The sequence below is a fragment of the Aythya fuligula genome, chromosome 12 (assembly GCF_009819795.1).
Source record: "Aythya fuligula isolate bAytFul2 chromosome 12, bAytFul2.pri, whole genome shotgun sequence".
NCBI classification, from domain to species: Eukaryota; Metazoa; Chordata; class Aves; order Anseriformes; family Anatidae; genus Aythya; species Aythya fuligula.
The window spans coordinates 15,660,419-15,683,222 of NC_045570.1; the positions used below are offsets into that span (position 1 = coordinate 15,660,419).

The 22,804-nt window shown below is 45.0% G+C and overlaps 1 protein-coding gene across 1 annotated transcript; it reads right to left on the minus strand.

Annotated features, from left to right (window-relative positions):
• Positions 1–2,068: 2,068 nt before the first annotated feature.
• On the minus strand, positions 2,069–14,188 carry MAF (MAF bZIP transcription factor). Its single transcript, XM_032195352.1, has 2 exons — positions 12,536–14,188; positions 2,069–2,136 (listed from the first exon to the last, which is right to left on the minus strand). The coding sequence occupies exons 1-2, from the start codon at positions 13,621–13,623 to the stop codon at positions 2,103–2,105; spliced, it is 1,122 nt and encodes a 373-aa protein (XP_032051243.1). The 5' UTR covers positions 13,624–14,188; the 3' UTR covers positions 2,069–2,102.
• Positions 14,189–22,804: the final 8,616 nt, after the last annotated feature.

A 22,804-nucleotide genomic window follows, 5' to 3' on the forward strand; every position in this document is an offset into this window, starting at 1 on the left:
AAGCTGGGCTGTAGTTTATGTGTCAGAACCAAATTCTGCTTTCCAACATTATCACGCCAATCAGGAAATAATCGGGCTGGTTCCAGGATGTTGGAAGATGGAAAAGCTGTTCTGCACCAAACAAAACACACTGAAGTCGGATAAAATAGGTATCAAACATGCCTGGGGTTATGTATGTACTAGGAGGGATGTTTGCTACGGCTACTGGGAGTCCTGCACATGGAACTGGCCAACACATGGCCCTTGGAAAATAACACTTGCCTTAAGGAATACCGCAATGTATCCTCAGTGGCTGCAAATCCTGCTGCCATTAGACACGAGGGGGAAATTATGGTGAGGACGTCTTAACCAGCACCCGCCAAATGCTCCGGTCATATTTGTAAAGGGAATTGCCTTGAAACGCTAAAAGTATGCCAGAAATAACATAATTTGTTCAAAGTAGTCAAGTTAGTCAGTTAGACCATGGAGACCACTGTCCACTACTAGAAATGTGCAGGCTGAAATCCCCTTAATCAAAGCACCTCCATGAATAGCAATGAATATCTCCATGGAGCACGCCTCCAGAGAGTGTGGAGTATTGGAGTCTTCATAGCTCTGCTTATTATTCCTAATATCACAGAGACACTTCCCTGAATTGTCCTTCTCCTTCCCAAATTCCCCATCTGACCAGATGTCTTTCTCTTTCTTGCTTTCACCTGTCAATCATGCTCGCAGCTGAAATTTGATTTCTCTCCCAACAGTAACCTTAGATGAAATATTACCATAGGGGTCAGATCTGTCTGAACCTTGCCATAAAAGTTCGTTAACTCTTCCGAGACCTGACAGCTATTTGCTTAAAAGTAACAGATTTTTCTGCTGTTTTATCCTATCATCTGTGACAGGGTAACCACAAAATATTGGAAGGAAGGAGCAATGAATTGTCCCAGAGAGCAGCAGGTTAAGCAAGTCCCGAGATCACAAGTGCACATCAGGGAAAAATCTTTTTTTTTTTTTTTTTTTTTTTTTAATATATGGATAACATGAATTTGTATCACTTATATGCTTTATATATATCTAATAATCACATACATAAATTACAGGAACCGGGAAAGGCTTCCTCTCAGATTATTGCAATTGCAGCCATTACACTGAGAAAGAAGGTGATGAACAGGAGCTGCTCCTTCAATGAAATGTCTCCTTGAGGAGCCCACTTCTGCAGGCTGTATACCAACAAAAACTCCTTTCTATCCTATTTGGTGTAAAGTCTAGAGTGCTGGCTACCCCTTCCCCACTTTCACTCATATTTTAAATGTGTTTTTTTTAATAAAAGCTAATTACATGAGCTAATAAAATACTGTTTTATAGTAGTACATTATGTTTGATCAAAGTGTGGTAGGGTGTATTCTTAACTAAAACAGAAGTTTTCATAACAAAATTCAGGCAGGAATCTCTGTCATTGCAACCTTGAAGCTCATTTAAGCCATTTAGTATTTTTTTTACAGTTGAGGTCAATAAAAATCAGATTCCATGTGGAGGAAAAAAAAAAAAAAGTGCCTGCTTGAATCTAGCAGGGAAAGGGCCTGAACATTTAATCCCCACATTTTTGTTAGCGGCATATTTTTTAGTCAATGTTGACAGACTGAATGAACATGAGTTTGACGAGGAAAGCAGTGCTGTGAATTAAACTCTATTGTAAATTGGGAGTACAGAAGTTGCCTAACACAGCCTCATGATTTTCATCAAGATCTGAAGGAGACCTTCAGAAGACCCATCCTTATTCCCCATAGCTGATGTCTGAAACGCTAGCGCTTGAAGAAAAAGAAAGAAAACATTTGCAAAGGATTATATATGAGTTGTGGGACATGGGAGAGCTGCCTGCCTGACAAAAGTACAAAGCCCAATCACTGCAGAACGCTTCTTGTAGGCACCTGAAAGCCAGCCTCATCCGAAAGCCTGGAAGTTGCACCGGGAGACTGCCAGTGGCTTCCAGGCTCTGACCGCAGCTCCCTGTGAGCAGCAGGAAACAAAGCGGTGACATTACCATCCCTCCCGAAATACGAGAAATTGCTAATGAAAGTGAAAACATACCTTTTTTTTTTTTTGACCTCAGGTAACAGGGAATTTCACATCACCGTTGTAGAAGATTCTCTCGGGTACCTAATTTAGTAAATATATTAAAATATGCCATTATTAAAAGGAATTTTTAGCATTGTAAAACATGTCTGTTTTGCCACTATTGTACAAATAGGATCTCTTATATTCAAATCCAAAATTAAATTCAGACAGTCTCATGTACTGTATATTAACTGTATGTGAGTGAAGAAGAAAATTAAAACAGTTTAAAATGAAACATTTCTAGCTTGCACATCTGGTCTCTACTTAGCATTAATAACAGGAGAATTTTACCAATAAATTACCTTAAAAACATATTTTTGCCTCACAGTGAATATTACCTTCTAAAATCTGAAAATGTATTTTTTGTATTTTTTTTCTTAATGATTATTATTAGCTACACTGATGTAATTGGCAAAATAATAATCAATTTCTGTACACGTTCCATTATTTCCCAGACAGTACTTTAATAACAAAAACAGAGCTGTCATTTCTCCCTGCGGTCGTTCACACTGTACAAATTCCTACTGTCAACATATATTTAAAATCTAATTTAAAAAAAAATTCAACATACATAGAGTGAATCTTTGTACAATAAATGAGGAAAGTCAGTGAGTCAATCTGTGTTTCTTAAGCAAGGATATTTTGTTGTGTCCCCTATATTTAACTTTCTCTCCCTGGGTATATATACACAGGCATGTACATATATTTTCTATAAACTGCCTGCAGGAACGTTTCGGCTCCATCAAGTTATTGTAATAGTACAGCATAATCAGAGCGAGGATAAACCACGAGCCTGATCGTTTTTTATTAAAAAAAAAAAAATAGCAAGATGCACTATAGGCGCTTTTTCAGTAATTTAATGCCAGAACAGCTCTGCAGCTTTTACAAAACTCGCCTGCACGTTTTGTGCCAGCAGGATTGCCCCTCTCCCTTCCAGCATCACTCGGGAAGGTGCGGCGTGTCCCAGGGCTCCCCATGCAGGAAGCACCAGGTCCCTTCAGGGGACAATTCCACATTCAGTCATTTTTTTTCTAGGAAACCTTTTGTCTGACGTCTGGGGCTGAGCTGCTGCTTTGTGACAGCTCCTCTGCCTCCCTCACCCTGCCGCTGATCCCCTCCCAGGGATTTTGGAGAGGGGGGGCAGCGCTTCTTTAAACACGATGCTTGGCATGCGGCCCAGGATCTCTTAAATACAGTGACTCCTGTAGACCTTTGGTGTCATTTTCCTCAAGATGACCTCTGCTTTCATGCCCAGTGGTGAATCCATCCTGTTATTAATGCATTCGGCCGACAGGAACAGGTATTCAGGTCTCACACCTGAAGAGCATCGAGAAAGTGATGTGGTCAGCCTGCTTTTATCATGCTTAGCCTTTGATGAGGACATCCCTTATCTAAAACCACAACAGTTCAGCCACATCACAGGAGACCTGAAACAGAGTGGAAGGAACCCGCTTCCACCGGCAAGGCGCATTTATTCATTTAGCAGGTTTATTAAACTATCAGTTTATTAATAAGGAAAGAGACTAAGAAACTAAGACAGCAGGAAGGCAGCCAGAGACACTGAGCAGATTTGTTAATTTAAGAGGGCTGATAACTTCCTTTTATTTTATCTGGCAGAGTTGGTGCAAGAGAGTTATACTTGAATAAGTTTTCTGCTCTATGCTGAGCTATTTTAAAAGGATTTCACAATAAAGGAAGCTGAAAGACTGTGCACAGTCTGGAGACTGTATCTGGTGTGACATGAATATAGTATTTTAAACAGATTTAATCTTACAGTATTCCCTCCTCTACAATGACTTTGCAGGAGGAAACCCTATGGAAAGGAAAATCTGTTCAACCCACACCACAAAACACTGAATCGCACTGCAGGTTCCAGCACCTCTTCCTACGTATTAAAATGCTTTCATCAGTGATTTTAGAAACAGTTAAGTTTTGGGGGAGGGAGAAAAAAAAAGGCAGAAAAAAAGAAAAAAGAAAGAAAGGAAAAAAAAAGCTAGGTCTTATTTGGTTCACTTTCGGGTTCATTTTCATTGCCACTAATGTTTCAGTGCAACAGCTCCAAGTGCCTGAGAGAGCAGGGGTTGTTCATAGCGGAGAGCACCGCAGCTTTAGAAGTGATACCAACAACTCAAACTGATTCTGTCTCTATCCATTTCAGCATCGTGACAACCCACTACCAAGGCCTTGGCAAGACATTTTGTTTTAAATTGGAGAAGTGGGGTTCAGGCTTCAGGAGAGGGAGTTTACTTGCTTTCTTTAAGAAAAGGCTTTAAGCTTAATCACATCCATGCTCCATCCATCGTATATCCACATAGATTTGGGAAACTCAGCCTCGGAAAGCTGTTCTCCTCTGTACTTCAGATTCTTTAAAAGCCATGAAATGTAAATCCTGCTCCCCCCACTCTCCTTCCTCCCTGCAGAGATCTCAGGGCCTGATCCAAAATGCCATTAAAAAAGATCCCTTTGATTTCAGAGGGGTTTAGATTAGACTGTGTGAGCACAGGTGAAAAGGAAAAAAAAAAAAAAAGAAAAAAGGAAGGAAAAAGAAAAGGGGGAGAAGAAAGAAAATAAAAGGAAAAAAAGGCAAGAAGTGAAAGGGAAAGGAAAAAAAAGAAAAATAAAGGAAAAAAGAAAAGAAAAGAAAAGAAAAGAAAAGAAAAGAAAAGAAAAGAAAAGAAAAGAAAAGAAAAGAAAAGAAAAGAAAAGAAAAGAAAAGAAAAGAAAAGAAAAGAAAAGAAAAGAAAAGAAAAGAAAAGAAAAGAAAAGAAAAGAAAAGAAAAGAAAAGAAAAAAGTAATCCTGTGTGCAAAATGAAGGAAGTGGCTCCACAAACGTACCTAGGGGACGGTCAGTCAACTGGAGCTGCCTGGGTGACCCACCGGAGCTAAGCTCTGGATGCACGGACGGATCCTTTAGTTACGCACAGCCTCCCCTTTTGTTCCAGGAATTGAATTTAGAAACAAACAAACAAGCAAACAAACAAACAAAGGAAGCCACCCCGCACCCTGCCCCAGCCCCCTGGTCCCCCCGCCCAGTCCTTGTCCCCTGCTGATGGCAACTGCCTGTGGTGGGACCCCGGGGCTGGGGCCAGCACCCCAAACACATGTGGGGGTGTGCGTGTGCATGTGCGAGCCCCTCCATCCCTGTTGGTGCAGCCCCCACAGCCCCGAAGCAGCCCAGGCTCCCCGCAGAGCCCCCCGGGCAGGGATACCCCCCCTCCCATCCCCAGCCCAGGGTTATTTTCAAGCTGCTCCAATCTGCGACAGAATCATCCCAAAATGTGCTATCCCCTGGCCACGGCAGGTGCCGGGCGGGCAGAAGTGTGTGTCCCTGCTCACCCCCTCGCCCCGACACCCTGCAGCCCTTGAGGATGCTCGAGTTCAGCACCCAAAAGCCAGGGCTGAGGGGCAGGGAGATGCCAGAGCTGGCGCTGAAATAGGGTGTTGAGCCTTTACGCCTCCGTACGCAGTCATTGACATTTCTGTTTTAAAGGGGGAAGAGCTGCTGAGAACATTTTTCGGGACTGTACTTCTTTATGAATTAACAATTGCAAGAGGCAACCAGGGACACTCCATTCCCTACCCCAGCTGGAAACTCAAAGGCACTGCTCAATTTGTTGGTTGTTGGCTAATCTGTTTTTTTTTTTTTTGTTTTGTTTTGTTGTTGTTTTTTTTTTTTTTTTTCCTGCGTGGAAACCACTTCTAGCAAACTTCTGCTCTGGCTTCAAATCCCTCCACGCAATACATTTCGCAGAGATCCATGTGAGAGAAAAAAAGCAAAGGAAAGCGTGTCACCGAGTCCGCAGGGCTTCACTCCAACCGAGAGGAGAGGCTGGGCAGTCTCCAGCCCTGCACCACAAGCACAGGCCTGCACACCTCTCTGCGGCATCGCAAATGGCACTGCCTTAAAAGCTAGGCTTTGAAAGGGGAAAAAAATAAAAATCAAATGTGGCAATATAGAAAGAAAATGATCATTTCGGAGAGCGATAAGATACAGGCGTCTCGCATTGGGGCACCAAGATGTTATCACACTGTGCCGGGTCAGCCTGATAGCGGGGCAGATAGCTGGGGCTGCCTATCTCTGTCCTTATACACGGCCAGCCCAGAGAGAGCCTCGCCGATCCCTGGCCTTTTGCTTTTCACTTGAAAACTTAAGTCACATCCTGGACTATTTTTGCATCGTGTTGGCTTGGAGCTCACAAGTCTGAATGCACTCAGCCCTCGAAGAGTGACAAATGTTATTCTCAGTCCTCCCCCGCAATTTCAGGCAGTCAAGAATTAAATGCAGCACAGCGTACAGTATTTTAATCTATTGATTTTGATCTGCCGTGCCCCAAAAATTCATTAGAGGAGAGTTAAAAGTGTGAAATGGTCGAGTGCTCTGCTCCCTCCCGAAAAGACTGGTTCTTTCAAAAGCCACTCACCTCTGCCACGTCCTGGTGTTCTACCTCGTGCTATTCATACCGAGACGCACACTTAAAACAGATATCTGAAGCATTTGACTACGGACTGCTCAAGTGTGTGTGTGTGTACAAACAGGATTGTTTTTCATCCCGGCTGAGCAAACAAAATAAATCACACTCTCCATAGCTGCCCCTGGAAGGGCCAGGCCTCGTGGCAGCCCCTCACAACCTGATCTCAGTGACTTTGGAAACAGGATGGAGGAAAGTTTATTAAAAACCTGAATTCGCAACACTGAACCGTGTAGCTTTTTTTTCTTCTTTTCTTTCCTGCGTGAAATTTTTAATTTGGCCATCTGAACAGGTGTCAGAAACAGAGGGTCCATTTAGCTCCTCTGATGATCAGAGTAATAAATATAGAGGATTTCCTTTCAATGCAGCACATGCTGAAATGACACCAGTGTAGTTCTGGCATCTGAGCAGATAATTCTGATATATGCATCATTTCCTCCCTAAATCCAGGAAGCAGCTACACTCTGTATCTGATATTAGTATATTATGTCAAATAGAAATTGGTATTAAAATTATGAATGATTCTAGATCGAGAACTTCCTACACACTACACGGAGGGAGGGAGAGGAAACAGCTGCGCAGAAGCTTTCAGAAAGGAAAGGAAAAAAAGAGCTGGGAAAGTTCATTTTTTACACTTAAAATTTGCTGCCACGTTTTGCGGGGGGGTGTAGTTTTCAAGTGGCATTTTGAGTCCACACACATATTTTTTTTGTTGTTTTAAAAGGGCAAAGAGGACTTTCTAATACATAGAAGCTCTCAGTGCTCTGCTGTGAGCAGGCACTTCTCACACCGCACCTGCTGGCGGTGGTGAGGAAATAAATTTGAAGAAATAAATGTACACCAGTTGAAGAAATAAATGTACACCTGCTGAAGAAATAAATGTACACCGGTGTGACTGGGCTGGTTCCCTCCCTTCTGCTCTCTAATTTTCGGATGCAGGCCAGGATGACGTTTTTTCTCGGGCAGGGAAAATGCTGCAGCAACCAACACGGAAATACTCATGGGCCCTGGATGTTAGGCAGAGGGGCTTGATTAATTTTAGGAAAATTAAAATAAATAAATAATTTTTAAAAAAGCCTAAGGGCGAGGTGGGGTGGAGACGAGGGGGCCGCAGTGTATTGCGCTCCATTTCACGGCCAGCAAAGAGCCGCTTGGTGCGCGTATCTCCCAGCACTGGTCACATGAAAGTTCTTTGTAATGTAGTTAATAAATGGGAAAGCACCACAGGACTATGGTAGAAGCGGGACATTGTTAGTAATGGGGAGATTAAGACCACGCACGTCTCCTGACATGCGGTTCCCCGGCTCTGGCAGCACTCCCCCTGCTTCGGCACGGGAGGGACCTGCAGGGGGATGGCAGGATCCTGCTCCCCTCGGAAAGCGCCGGGGGTTTACCTCGAGCTCAATGGGAGCAGGATCGAGGCCAGAGCCAAGCGAGGGGTGATTAATGAATGTGGGTTATTCAGAGCAGAGCGGTTCCAATTAGTCCCCAGCAAGCAGTCCTGCGGCAAAGGTGGGCGCTCCCCTGCAATGATTCATACAGAGAACCCCAAAAGTCTCTTCGCTTTAGTGAACATTAAAACTTGCTGCTGTCATTTTCCTCTCCCTTCACTTGGGAAGTTAGCGAGTTTCAGGCCAAAATTCAAAGGCAGCCTAGAGAAGGCTGCATTATTTTTTTATTTGCAAATAAAGATTACACGGTGTAATAACAATGCGAAGCTCGGAGAGAGGCAAGCCTCCTCTTCCCTCTCAGGTTGGGTGTGTGATGGGAATTTTCCCTTTTGCACTCGGTCTATTTCTAGGAAGGATTTCTCTTATCACTGTTCAAACAGCTTTATTTTTTTTTTTCCTCCGAGAAAGAAGACACTTGAGGGAGGCAGCAGGGCTCCGCGCTACTCATGCGATTCCCACCGCCCTTCACACTCTAGAGCCTGCTTCTAACCTTGCCCAGTGTCAGCCCGTGCTGGCAGTGTGGTGTGGGGACCAGGAGTGGGTCCCACTGCCGGTGGGCTCAGGGTTCTGCTGCCTTTGCCCCGTCCCCATACAGAGCAGGGCTCCTCCAGGAGCTCTCTGAAAGGGTGGCAGTAAGAAAGAGCACCCAGCTGAGCCTCTGAGTGACCCTCTGTGAATAAACATGGGCATCAGCAAAGGCTCAGCCAGGGGAGGTGGGAGAAGGAATTAAAGAAAATCAAAAATAAAACCCGTCTTTATGAGAGGAGATAATTCTCTGCTCAGCCAATAGCGACCAGTTTACCCACGGCTTACACATTAACCAGAAAATGGAACTCAAATTAACCAGAATCTGGAGCTTGAACCATTACTCAAACCCCGGTGCAACAGAAGGTCAGATGCCAAAGGGCACTGCGCTGCCCGGGCGCCGGGGAGGGGCGAGGTGCGGCAGCGAGGACTGCGGCCACCGCCTGCCAAACCGGGGGGAACACGCCTGCTGCCATCCCCGGCGGGCACCACCGGGGTCCATCCGATGGGAGGAGGTGGGATTTCAGCAACAGGCAGCGCCCACGGCTCAGGGGGCATCAGGGTCACATCCTGACCCCAGTACCCAGCGTGGGATGGGGCGTGGGTAGGGGAACGGCAACAGGTCCTCTGCTTTCGGTGCCACCAGCACCCAGTAGGGATGGTTTTAAAGCTGGGAAGGTGTTGGACCTGCAGCAGGAGGACGGGGGTGGGGATAAAATTGAATTTTTAAATATATATTTATATGCTGGGTTTATGAGGCTGGGTCTAGAGATAAAGCCATCGTCCCGGAGGGGCCAGAGCATTCTTCGGAGAGGCTTTTCAAATAAACTGGGCTGCTAATCCCATTCAGAGGGTGGGAGAGGACTCTGAGCACAGCCTGCCTCCTTACTCTGGAAGCTCTCCGGGAAGGTTGCTGTAAACTAACTGGGTCGAGGGTCTGAGGAGCCTTTCGAAGCCGAAATGCCCTTTGACATGGAGAACTGCAGTGAAGAGGGGCTTGGAGACCTTAACATTTCTAGCACATTAACCTTTGGGGCTGATTGTTTAGGGCAAATAACTTTCAAAAGTTGGAGGAAGTCCTCTGAATATTTTGCTCTGCTCCTTGGTTTGCTCTGGGCTTTCTAAGGCCTGTAACAAAAAAGAAAAAAGAAAAAAAGGAAAAAAAAAGAAAACCACAGGGCAAACGAAGGAAGAATGGGGGACAAAAGCAAAGAAAAGAAAAAAAAAGGAGGAGGCATGGACCCAAATGGCAAGAAATATTTCAATCTAACATAAAGTGTCTCTGTGACAAGCCAAGCCTGATGCGGTGTCATCTCTTGCTAGAGACAGGCACGCTTTGCTTGGATCAGATGATAAGAGGATGTGAAGTCTTCCCTTTCGCTTCACTCCATCATAAAACCATCAAAATACAGGGCCATATCATGTCATCAGGTTTGAAGCAGACCTCCCCTTTGAGATCTCCTAAAACCTGGTGGGATGATATGAGTCACTGAAACCGGGGTCACTGCAGTACTGAGAAGTCAGAGGACGCACCTGAAAGCTCACGTTTTTCATCTACCTGAAAGATAACTGATTTATAGTGGGTGACAATTTTCCATTTTCCACAAAGCTATCCTTTTCCTTCTTCCCTCATTTCCCTTATCGAGTCCAGCTCTGGTATCAGCATCACCCCTTTGCCATGCAGTACGCTGAAGTACTGCTGTCGGAGTTATTGAACTTTAAACTACACACTAAGAAACTGAGTACAGAATCAAAAAAAATGCAGTTTATTATTGTAGATTATTCTCTCTTTTGATATAACCATAGAGTTGAAAATGAAAGAAAAGCACATAGGAACATCACACGTGGTTAGTTAGTAACTCAAGATATAAAACAATTTTGCACAGCAAAATATGTAAAAGAAAAAGTAACTGACAAGATTTTTTTATATTTATTGTGGTAAGATTTACTTTCCATTTTTTTTTTAAAAGACAGGATATCAGTCCCTGAAAATAAAATTTGCTGATTATTGCCTTTAAAACTGTGGAATTTTTGAAGTTACAGAAAATCCAGTTCTGCACCACAATACAACTGTAAAAAAATCTGCATCATTTTAAAACTGTGCAGTAATGCCATCTTTATAACTGCATAAATTGTATTAGCGTTCTAAACAGGTTTGTAATTTTTTTTGTATTATATGCTTGCAGGTTATATCTTAGTGCAATTCAGTCCCAAATACTTCAATTTTGAAAAAAAAAAAAAAAAATCCATACATTTTGAATGTAAAATACCCCTATAGATATAAACAGGGGTGCCTCCCCCTTTTAATACTTTGGTTTTCAAATACAGTCAGTGGTATAGCAAGGACTACATATACCCAACTTATATTTAAGTTGCAAGCACATGCTGCATAAACTACTTTTTAAAACAGTCCCGTTGCAAATTCTACCCCCCTTTACATCACGACAGTAAACAATTTAGTGCATCAATCTTTAAAAAAAAAATCTACATCTAAACAGACCTAACTCTTTCGAATTTATCTATAACATTCCTTTATCTGTAGCATACATTTTAACTGGGCTAACAGATGACAGAAACTAGAATTAAATTATATACTAGGAACCCAGAGCATTCCACATTTGACCATGACCAAATGCAAAAGGAAAAAAAAAAATAGAGAGAGAGAGAGAGAGAGAGGGATGGGGCAGATCACTTAAAATTATTTGTGTGACTGTTTTAGGCAACAGCATGGTTTCAATGTTCCCCCCAAATGGGATGTGAATTTTGCTTTTGAACATCTTCCCAAAGTTCTTTTTGTATTTTTTATCTTTTTTTTTAATCTTTTTTTTTTTTTCTGCCACATTATCAAAATCCATTCTGGCATGTTTTTTTAAGAGGGAATGCTTCAGTGCATTTAAAAGGAAGTCTGAAGTTTTGAATAACTCAAAGCAGTTTTAGAGCAGATGCAAACTTTAATGGGGAGGAAGAGGAGGAGGAAGATCAAAGGTTGCACTTTTTTGCTTTCAACCCAAAAAAGTGATGAGGCAATAAAACAAAAGGATGAATGCCATGCCATAATAGTCTCCAAAAGTCCATTTCCAAGCAAAAGAAAAAAAAATAATTATACCATACATGACCAGCATGCAGGGTTTTTTATTAATATAATGTCTCTTTTTCATAGTCTTTTGAAACAGTTATAGTTCATTGTTGCTAAGACAAAATAGCAAGCGTAATGCATGAGATGAGTATGGGATTCTAATGGCAGACTAAAGTCTCACGTTTGGCAGATTAAGGCCAAAACTCACATGAACACACCGAAGGTTGATGCAGGCTTGATTTTGGCAGGTTGATCTAGGTATATCTCTAGTTTTGCACAACAACGCTAAAAACTGATGGAACTCAGCAAGCTGGAGTCTAAAAATTTCACATTGTTTTTGTATTTTTTTGTGTATTTTTTTGTTTTATGTTTTTTTTTTTGTTTGTTTTTTTGTGTTGGTTTTTTTTTTTATTATTTACTTTTCGCAAAGCTCAAATCTCATATGAAGAACTCAGGATGGCAAAAAAAAATCTGACTCTTTTGGACACAGCAAGCTCAAAAGAAAAAAAAACTCACGAACTTAAAAATATATATATAATGTGGATGGCAGGTTTCAAAGAAGAGCAAGCTTCATATGAAGAACTGAGTTGGTGGTGAGTTGGATCTTTTAAATTTAAAAAAAAAAAAAAAAAAAAAAAAAAAAAAACAGCAAGCCCCCACAAAAAATAAAAATAATAATAATAAACAGAAAAGAAACTCATGTAGAACTTTAGGTCGGCCAACACGGAGCCAGCCCACCTTAAAAAAAAAAAAATCAACCCAAAACCAACTTGGTTTTAAAATCGTTTTGAGTTTAAAAACAAAAAAAAAAAGAAAAAGTGACACGAGGTGGCAAGCTGGGTTGTCGCTCTAGCAAAGCCCCCAACAACAACTCACACGGAGAACTTTTAGTTAAGGTGGCAAGGCTGTGGGCACTCACATGAAAAACTCTGGAGAGGAAGGGTTGTCGCTGCTGGATCCGTTTTCTCTGAAGCCATTGCTGACCAGCTTCTCGTACTTTTCCTTGTAGGCGTCCCTCTCCCGGACCAGCCTGGAGATCTCCTGCTTTAGGTGCTCCACTTGCTGCAGCAGCTGGTTCTTCTCCGACTCCAGGACGTGCCGCTGCTGGACCCTCTTGAAGCGGCAGGACTGGGCATAGCCCCTGTTTTTGAGGGTCCTCCTCTTCTGCTTCAGCCGGATCACCTCTTCCTTGCTGACGCCCCGCAGCTGCCGGTTGAGCTCCCGCACCGACATGGTGACCAGCTGCTCGTCCGAGAAGCGGTCGTCGAAGTGCAGGCCGCCTCCGCCGTGGTGCGGGTGGTGCAGCCCCCCGGCGCCCCCGCCGCCGCCGCCGCCGCCGCCGCCGCCTCCGGAGCCGGCGGCCGACGACGACGAGGAGGAGGAGGAGGAGGAGGAGGAGGAAGGCGGCGCGCTGCCCGGCGCCGCGCCGTGGGGGTGCCCCCCGGCGCCGTGGTGCGGGTGGTGGTGGTGGTGGTGGTGGTAGTGGGGCGCGCCGCCCTGCGCCGCCGCCGCGGCGATCACCGCCGACACCACGGCGGCCGCCGAGCCCATCTCCTCGGCCGGCCCCGAGCCCCCGGAGCCGGCGGCCGCGGCCAGCTGCTGCCCTCTAGCATAGCCATCGAAGGCGCCGGGCAGCGGGTGGTGGCTGCTGTTGATGAGCGCCTCCACCGCGTCCTCCGGGCTGAAGCCCAGCGCCTCGGGGTTGAGCTGCTGCGGGTAGCCCGTCATCCAGTAGTAGTCTTCCAGGTGGCCCTTCTGGTCGCTGCCGGAGCCGGGGCTGGGCGCCGAGAAGCTGGGGGACGGGGGCACCGAGCTGCAGGGCGTGCTCATCGGGGTGGAGGAGAGCGAGCCCCCGGCGATCAAGCGGCCGCACTGGCTGATAATGCGGTCGGTCTCCACCGGCTCCTTTTTCACTTCAAACTTCATCAGATCGAAGTCATTAACATATTCCATGGCCAGGGGACTGGTGGGCAGGTCGGAGCCGCTCATTGCCAGTTCTGATGCCATCCTTTTGCTGCTGACAGTCCTCCAGAAAGGGTGCGCTCCGGGAGCGAGGGGACTGCTCTGAGTTGCCGCCGGGTGAGCCAGCTTGCTGCCGGGCGAGCTCCGCTCCTCACCGCTCCGCACCGCTCCGCACCCCTCCGCACCGCTCCTCCTGCCGCTGCCTCTCGCCGCAGCCTCGGCTCCGGCTCCGCTCCGCTCCGCCCCGGCCGCTCTCGCTCCGGCTCCGCGTTATCCCTTGCAGAGTCTCCGCTGCTGCTGATGCATCAGAGCGAGGGGCTCTCGCTATTCGCCTTTTGCATAAAGGTTTTTTTTTTTTTTTTTTTTTCCTCCTCTCTCTCTCTCTCCTCTCTCTCTTTTTGCAGCTTGCAAACTGCAGCTGGAAGTGTTAGCTGGTGTTGTTGCGAGTAAATCTCTTTTCTTTTTTTTTTTTTTTAGGTTCAGTTTGGTTATTTTTAACACTTCATGGTGCCTTTCCTCTGGGCTTTCTCATGCAAAGTGCAAAGCGAGGAGAGAGGTTCATCGGGGAAAGGAGGAGGGAGAAGAGACAGAAGACAAAAAAAAAATCAAAGTCGATATCGCAACCAAAATAATAACAATCATAAAAAAAAAAAAAAAGGAGAGAGGGAGAAAAAAAAAAAAAAAAAAAACACAACTCAACCCCAAAGCTACGGCAAGAAGATGAAAAATATTTTAAAGGTTTCATCCAGCAGGAGAGTTTAAAAGCATTGCAGAGTTTTATAGCGCTCCTGACGTCAGCCTCCGAATGGCAAATTGGCTGGGCGGGCGGCCCAATGGGCTGCCTGCAGCCGCCGGCATTAGCATAATAGTATAGAAACAAGGAAACTTTTCGGGGCTGTCAATCAGGACGCAATCAGCTGACTGTCAGCTGGGAGCGCCGTAACCCCTTCCTGCCCGCCCCGTTCACCGGGGACCGGGCACCGGGCTGGGGCCGCTCCTCCCGCCGGGACGCGCCGTCGGGTGCCCGCCCGGCTCCGCTCCGCTCCGCGCTGCCTTGCTTTGTCCTGCTTTGTCCTGCTCTGTCCTGCTTTGTCCTGCTCTGTCCTGCTCTGCCCCGGGGTGCGGAGCCCCCGGGTGCTCCTGGCCGGCCGGGCACCCGAGGGCACCGGGGGACTCGGCCCGGGGGCGTGCGGGGACGGCCCGAGGGAGGGGGCTGCTCCGGGGGGCTCCGCGGGGCTCGGCGGTGCTGCCGGGCTCAGCCGGGCTCCAGCCGCTACCTGGTGCCGGTACCGAGACCCCCTGGCCGCCCCCCCGCGGCGGCTCCCCCCTGGGTCTGCCGCTTGCTGCCGGCAGCGATCGTTCCCCGGCCGTCCCCAGCAGAGAGGTCCGAAAGCCCTGCAAGTTTGCAAGCCCCGCTCCCGCCGGCGCTCGGCCGGCCTGGCCGGGCTAATTAACGGAATACATCGCGAAACTAATTGTCTTCTTTTTAGCCTCCCCTCCCGGTGCCCCCCGGCCGGGGCTGGAGGGGGGGGAGCCGTGCGAGCGCGGAGCGGGCTGCACCCGGCGGTGCCGAGCGGCGGCGGAGCGGCTCCGTTCAAACCTCGACAGCGCCATCTCTCGTCGAAAGGTCAGTGCCGAGGCCGTCCCCGGCCGGCGCCGAGCCGCGGGAGCAGAGCCGAGCCGTGCCGGGCCGTGCCGAGCCGTGCCGTGCCTGCCGTCGGGGCTCCGCCGTCGGGGCTGGCCCGGCCCGGCCCGGCTCAGGTCGGCTCGGTTGGGGTCCCTTCTTGGCCCCCCTTGGGCCGGGGAAGCCCGCAGCCTGCCGAACTGCCAGGCTCGCTTTGTCGAGCGGGCTTTATGGGAATATCGATAGAATTAAAGTTACTTGTAATTCCGTGATAAATGAGATGTCTCTAGTAAGTAAGATTAAGTGCGGTGCTATAAAGTTGTTTATCTGAAAAGTAATTCTCAGAAACCTGACTTCTGACACTTGGTCATATATTAAACCAGCTTCTTGAACATTGTACTTCAAATCCTCCCTTCTCCCCTTGCCCGGTCCCTTCCCCCTCCAAGTTTGCTATTTATAACCGTGCACAGGGTATGACTTTGTAGGTGCAGGCAAGTCTCTGGGTAATTTTTCACCAACTGTGAAAATCATCATTTGCGATAGCCAAAGAATCTCTGCTTCGGAAATAATACTTGGCTAGTGGATTCACGAATGGATAACATCTTCTGACTATGCCATTATCAGTACAAGTGCCAGTACTAACATCTGAAAGTCATACAGCGTGTACTGTTCCTGGCAGTTAAAAAGGTAGGGCATACTGCAAATTTAGGAAGATAGCTACATCTAGAAGTGATTGCAGAGGCAATCCTGTAAAGTTAAAAAACGCTACCGACGTCGCTAACAAAATTAAAACAGTTCTGCACAGCCCCACAACGCACACGCACAGAGAGCCGTGGACATCTGCTGGGTTTATCTTGCAGCTGATATTCGTGACATACTTAATACGACTTAACTGCTCCGGCTGGCTTTCCCATTTCTTCACATCGTAGGAATCAACAAAACTTCCAGGCTCGCAGCATAAATCCCCACAGGACAGTCCAATTCCCTGTATTTGTTTTTTTCCTGAGGAAGATGAATGTGGTACTGTATATCACTTAACATGCTCACCTATGAGGGGCATAAAATGTGTGCTAATATTTTTAAAAGAAAAGGTTATTGCTTTTCAGAACATACAGTCGTAGTATTTCACTTGCCCGTTTGATAGATGTCTGTGGAAATATGGCTCCAGCCCCATAAAATAGTTTATTTGGACGTGAGGATTCAAAGTGCTACATTTGCAAACTAGTAAATTTCCTGAGTAAACTCTGAACTCGAGACAAAGAGTATGAAATTGTGTGAGCTAATGGGGACCGTCTGTTAATTGATACCAATGTAAGCAAGTGCTGCAAATTAAATCAGAGCTCTGACCTACCAGAACAGCAAGTAAAATTATTAGTTGTACAATATTGTTCTTGTGTGATTATTACACAGAGCTGCCGCACCAAAATGTCTCTGCTGCTCAGCACACCAGAGAAAAAAAGATTATTAGCAATTTTTGGATAACCTTCAGAAGCAACATTCTCCTCTCTCCACTATATAATTCTCATTTTAGTACTATTTTTCTTTATTATTTGGCTATTCACAATGGGTGTCTAAACATTTACAGTCCTCTATTACCAGTGTTTCTTTCATAACAATCGCACACTTTCATTTCAATTAGAGCTATTCAGTCTTCGGTTTTTCCACAATTATCACAGGCCAATTCCCCCAGACTGCTCCCTTTTCCCAGCACTGCTCATTCCTGATCCAAGCAGAGGGAAAACTCCAGCGTCCCTTTCGTAGCCCCTTGCTCCAGTTTGTTTTCCAGCATCTCTGCTCGACAACGCGATGTGGAGCCCTGCCTGCTTGCAGCTTGCTGCTGACCTGCTTCAGGAGCTTTCAAACTAATGTATATTTATTGCGGGAGACTTTTCTGACAAATCGTGCAGGGGGACGTGAAACATTAACTCCAAATTCACTCGAATCGCGCTGTACTGGGACGAGCACGCCAGCAGCATATGCATGAACTTTCATCGCTGAAGCGTGCGTGTGTGTGCATGTGTGTATGTATCCAGCACAGAAGATTTAGCAGAGGCGAACGTGCAGGTTATGAGTTATACAGACCCAGAGTGTAATTTGTTATAACTTAAACACATGTCGAGAACAACACATTAAGTACAGTTGCTGCTCCTTTTGTTTACCTAGTGTCTTATTTTATGGTGCAGAACTAAGCAGTGTCCACCAAATTTAACTACGAAACTGGCCAAATTGATTTCAGAAAGACTTCTTTGGAGTAACAGAGTGATAAGGCATAAACTGCTTCTAGGTGCAGTGCTAGATAAATCCTTTTAACAGTCTTCAGATCAGTTAACAGGGTAAGTAAATCACATATCACTGTTAGCAGATTTATGGGAGAGAATTAATAGAATCAGACGAGATAATCTGGTAGGGATAAAATTGCTGAGGAAACAGTCCTGCCTTATATTTGAGGATCTGAAACAACAGTCTGATTACTGGGAGTCATTATGGATCGGTGAATTATGAGCTAAATCATCATAATAGTAATTCAGTATTTATTAATTCTTTTCTCTTTAAACAACTCACAGACGCAAATAAAAGCCTCTCTCTCTTTGAAGACACATTCTTTATATATTTTTATTGGATGTAATTTACTATTTGCATTACCTGTATTTACTTCATAACTGAACATTTTGCATTCAAATTTATGTAATGTATTATGCTTGAGAATATATTTCTCCCTTATTAGCATAAATAGTCACTTACCTCATGAATTACTAACAAAGTTTATCTGAAAATATAGGTATATTTTTTATTAAGTGGAGCACAAACATATGTGCAATAAATTCTGATTTGCCAGTCGTGTTGCAGAAACACATAACAGCCCCGTGTCGGAGAAGAGGGAGAAGAAACAGCAGAGAAGAAGCAGAATCGATTAATACGTGTGTACTCATGACAATAATTTTTTTCTGTTGATGCTTTGCTTATTTTTAATGAAGAATTAGTGACTCAAAGGGTTACTTCAGAAGGAGCAAATGAAAAAGGATCCTGCAGTGACTGTCTTCTCCCTGTCCCCCCCAGTGCTTCCCGACGGACGTGGCTGGCTGAGGCTTCGCCACTGCAGCCTTGCTCAGTTCCCGTGGACCCGCTGCACACCATGGGTGCATGGTGCTCTAAAGTCACATTTTGAAAAATTTATTTCATTTCCTTAATCCTGTTTTTATGCTTGGGCTTCAAATTCCAATAATCAATATAATTTAGGCCCATACTGCAGTATTAATGCAACCCTACTTATGCAAAGAAAACCCCAACCCTATTGACTTCAAGAACTGCAGGATTGAATCCTTGATCCCATTGAAACGAGTGACAAAACTTCTATTGATTTCAGGGGAAGCAGGATCGGGTCCTCGATGTTAGCAATTTGTTTATGTCAAAGGGCTGGTGCTACGAAGAATGAAAGACAGCAGCAGATCCAATGGCAGGAAATAAGGTCTGCTCCCCCAAAGTCAAAGACAAAATTCCCAGTTAACTTGGAATGGATCTCTTTCACACTCAGGCTTTATCATTGTGATACAAACCATGTGCTAACATGCATGTATATTTGGTTTGGACGCATAGAGCAAGTCCTCCTGGGAGTGTTCAGATGAGCACGTCTGTAAAAGTATCACAGCAAAATGAGCTCCTCTTGCCGCTCTCACTTTTCCCAAGCCTGGTACAATCCATTTCCGTGACTAGTTTTCTGCCCCATACGCCTCTGATAGTGCTCTTTTATTTTAAGGCTGAGAAAATCTTCCTTTTAAACTCATGCTGAGCATCAAATTGGACTCCACTTGCAGCTGAACATCTTGGCTGCCTCTTCCTCTCCACCAGCAGCTCCAGTATATTTTATGTAGAACTCTCTCTGCTAATGAAACTTGCTTTTACTCTCTGTTCTCTTTCCAGTTTTGCATTAGTGTTGCTGAATCCATCAGGCTTGCCACCTTTGAAGATCTCTTAAAACTGTGCAAAAGGGGACAAAAATGGTTTATTTTTCTATAAAGAATCATATTTGGCCAGCCTGCACAGACCCGGAATACAGTACCTCTATTGTATTTAAAGTTTCTGTTGCTAAGTAGAAAAAAAAATAGTTTAAAAAGGCACACTTAAACACACATCTTGGTGGGTTTTGTGTAGCATCTGAATGTTTTAACTCTAGAAATTGTGAGACATTAGCAACTGCTCTGATTTTATTCTTCTCAGCAGTCACTGTGTGGAAAGACGCAGCACGGGTGCTACACCTGAGTGCCTGAGCTTGCCCTGTGTCAGAGGGAAGGGACTGCTTTTCAGAAATCAGACTATTTTCATTGCTTGCTTATAATGTTTGTAAAATATTAGAAACATGCTGAATAACTTCATATGATCCGGAAAGAATTTCTCTCTCTGAAGGGAAGACATCTCAGAGGTGCAACTGAGAAGCTGTGAGCGGTTCTGTGAGAGGTGTCTAAAGGTTGGTGCCATGAGGTTTGTGTTGTGCCTGCTTTATGATGCATGTCCTACTTTGCTAATTCTCATGAATGGCTTTGCCTCAATGTAAAAATCAATAAAGGCATTTTGATGCCAAAAATCTATTTGTCTAAAAGATATAAAAACTGAAATTGCAATAAAGATTTTTATCAAGCTTTATGGTGGAATTTATCATTTATAACTTGAATGAGCATGTTCAGTTATACAATGTGGTGTTTGCTCTGAAATTAGCTGAAGTGAGCAAATAGAGGATCTGGTAAAATCTAGTGCACAGATTAATCTAAAAACTCTATAGAAACAGAAAACTAGCATTAGTTAAGGGAGGAGAATAATGCAGTTATATCACTGAGCTGTCCTGGCACTGTCCTGCGATATGCACAATGTGTTTGTATCTATTTTAGCTCTGAAAATCATTGCTGCCTTTTTCCCTTCTGTTCTACATTAAGTTTCAGCAGCAAGGAACAGTTGCAGTGGCAGCATGAAAAAAATAACTGAGTTTTATGTGCTCTCTCTTTCCTAAAGCCAACTGCCAGTTAGTGGTGAAGAGGGCATGATTCTGGCATTACGTTTTGGTGTGCTACTGTGAAGGTTGAGGTAGTCTTTATTAAAAGTTCTGAATGTCAGTAAATTTTAAACAAATTTGTGATTTGCCAGTGCCAAGTGTTTCCCCCGCTGTGTGCTTGGGTTCTGCTGATGGAATCAGCTGTGGTGCAAGGAGAGAGAGCAGGTCGAAGGGGCTTTGTGGCACTGCAACGATGAGAGAGCCTTAAAACACAGGTAGAACCCGGGCTAAGGACCTCAGTACAGGTGCAGAAGGGAGCCAAGAGCCCTGCACACCTCCCTTAGACCTCTGCCCATCCATCCCTGAAGCAGGCACCCGCACAGCGAGGATGCCTCAGACATGATGAGAGCTGTCGGATGAAAGGTGGCTGCGAGCGCAACGCGCTGTAAATCAAAACCCCAGATGAGCTGTACATACAAGAGCATGTAAGGATCTTACGTTACCTCCAACCTCTAATTATCCGACTGAATCTGGCCTAACCTGCTTATCTTCTGAGCATTACTCACAGGGTTTTGGCAGGAGGAGGTGTCAATGAATATGAGACAGTTCTGGAGCCAACACCTCTGCCGGCTGAACTGGCAGGAGCTGAGGCTTAATCATGGGCAGAAACTGGGGGGACGGGGGTGTTTCCCCCTTCCCAGCCAGTCCCGCCATAATTGGCCCAGTTGATTATATCTCTGGCCCTCTCCGGCCCAGGTGAACTAGCTCTCCACTCGTTCCCCAGGTCCAACAGCCACACTCCACCTCTGGTGAAGGACGCCAGGTCTGATTTCTGTGTCAGGAGCTTGGCGGCTGGAGCTGTCGTCTTGACTATGGAGACAGAGCAGCATCTGTCAGAAAATCTATGTGAAAACAGTGTGGGTGCCAGCAAATGGGAGCTGTAGCTTTCTAATCAGCTACATTTGATTTGGTTTGATATATTTAACTTCTCCTTTTTTTTCTCCCACTATTGGCAAATGTGTTATTCTTCCCCAGAAATGAAAACAACCTGCAATTTATGGGATTGCTTTATAGAGTCTTGGTGCAGAGAAGTGTATGTCATGATGACATCTGATATCTTTCAGTGGCATTAATTGTCTACACCAAGAGATGGATGGAAAGTTTCATACTCCGTTTTTTTTCCTGATCCCCAAGAATTAGCTCACTGTTTCGGAAGGGCTGGGCAGGCCCAGTTCAGATTTGTCTCCATCCGGAGTCTGGGTCATTCAGAAACTCTAATCCTTAGCTAAAAGGAAATGATAAAAATATCCATGAAATTAATTTTCACACCTGCAGTTGGAATTAATAATGGCAACCAGAGTGGCATCCTATTTCAGCTCCCTTGAGGTGACTAACAGTCCTGGTCATTAATATAATACCAACCACCAGAGGAATTCACTGTCTGAGGGATCTACCATGAAAAACAAATGATCCCCAGAGCTATGCCTGCACAATGGAAAATGGCTTTAGTCATGTATTAGTCATTTTATCACAAGATTGTATTTTTGCACTGGGAGGTTTGCTCTCTGATATTAAAAGAGAACAGAACAGAACAACAGCATTTGACTTGGTAATTTGCGCACAGGTTTTGATTATGTTCAGGCTTCCCTGCTTTAGAAGGATGTGTGTAAATGACTAAGAACAATAAACAAAGTCTTCTACGTGTGAGGCTTTTTCATGCAAAGTTCACATGCATTTATTACCATCTGTGCTTTGAATCAGTCCTGCATGTATCTGCGAGCAACACTTGTACTTCACAGAGATAAGGGAGTGGTCTATTACAAAAACGCCACTTGAATTTTCCCCCGATTCTGCTTCTCTCCCTTAATTGCAAGGGATGAAATGTGTCGAGTGCCTGCTTCACTCGGCTGGGAATCACTGTACTGCCACTGCAATTTCCCAGCCTTCAAAGATGACATGCAGCTAGCGAACTATAAAGCTAAGCGACTGCATGGTGGCTCTGAACTGCCTTCAAAAGGCATTTGCTTCTAGTGGTGGAGCAGCATTAGTACTTCAAGCAGGACACGGAGCAGGTATACAGTCAAATCCTTCTGCAGAAACATTTTTCAGAAAGAATTTATCTAATTACATTTATTTAATCCTGCCCTAATAGACACATGATAAACTACAAGGGTCTAAAATATAACCACCAACTTCACCTTTATTTTCTTCCACTGTCACAACCAGCTTTGCTCATGAAAAACAAAAAAACTATTGCCCATGCCCCAGGAGCCATCTGCACAGGGTGCAAGCATGTTTATATGACTACTTGTATTCGTAGCAAAAAGAACGTGGTCTGTTGCCTCTTCTTAATGAAAGCCTGAGATGATTTTTAAGCCAATGCACACCTAGCACATGCACACTGCATTTATTCTTTGGGGGAAGCAGTAAGTTGTAACCTCGTGCTACTGCTAGAGGGAATCTTTCCGTAATTGAAGCTGTCTGTTTGGTTCCATATTTAATATGTGGTACAAAGGGGCTTAAAGGTCTTCAGCAATTGTGGAGCTTATTTATTTGCACAGCACAGGAATTAGACTGAGAGAACTGGAGACACAGAATTGTTTCCCTGTAATTTGTACAGA

Bases quoted from the DNA above. Each gene is read 5' to 3' on its own strand.
- MAF (XM_032195352.1), bottom strand. From the start codon at position 13,623: ATGGCATCAGAACTGGCAATGAGCGGCTCCGACCTGCCCACCAGTCCC. The intron at 2,137-12,535 runs GTGAGTGCCCAC...TTACTAAATTAG, and splicing joins TCCTCTCCAGAGTTTTTCAT to GTACCCGAGAGAATCTTCTA.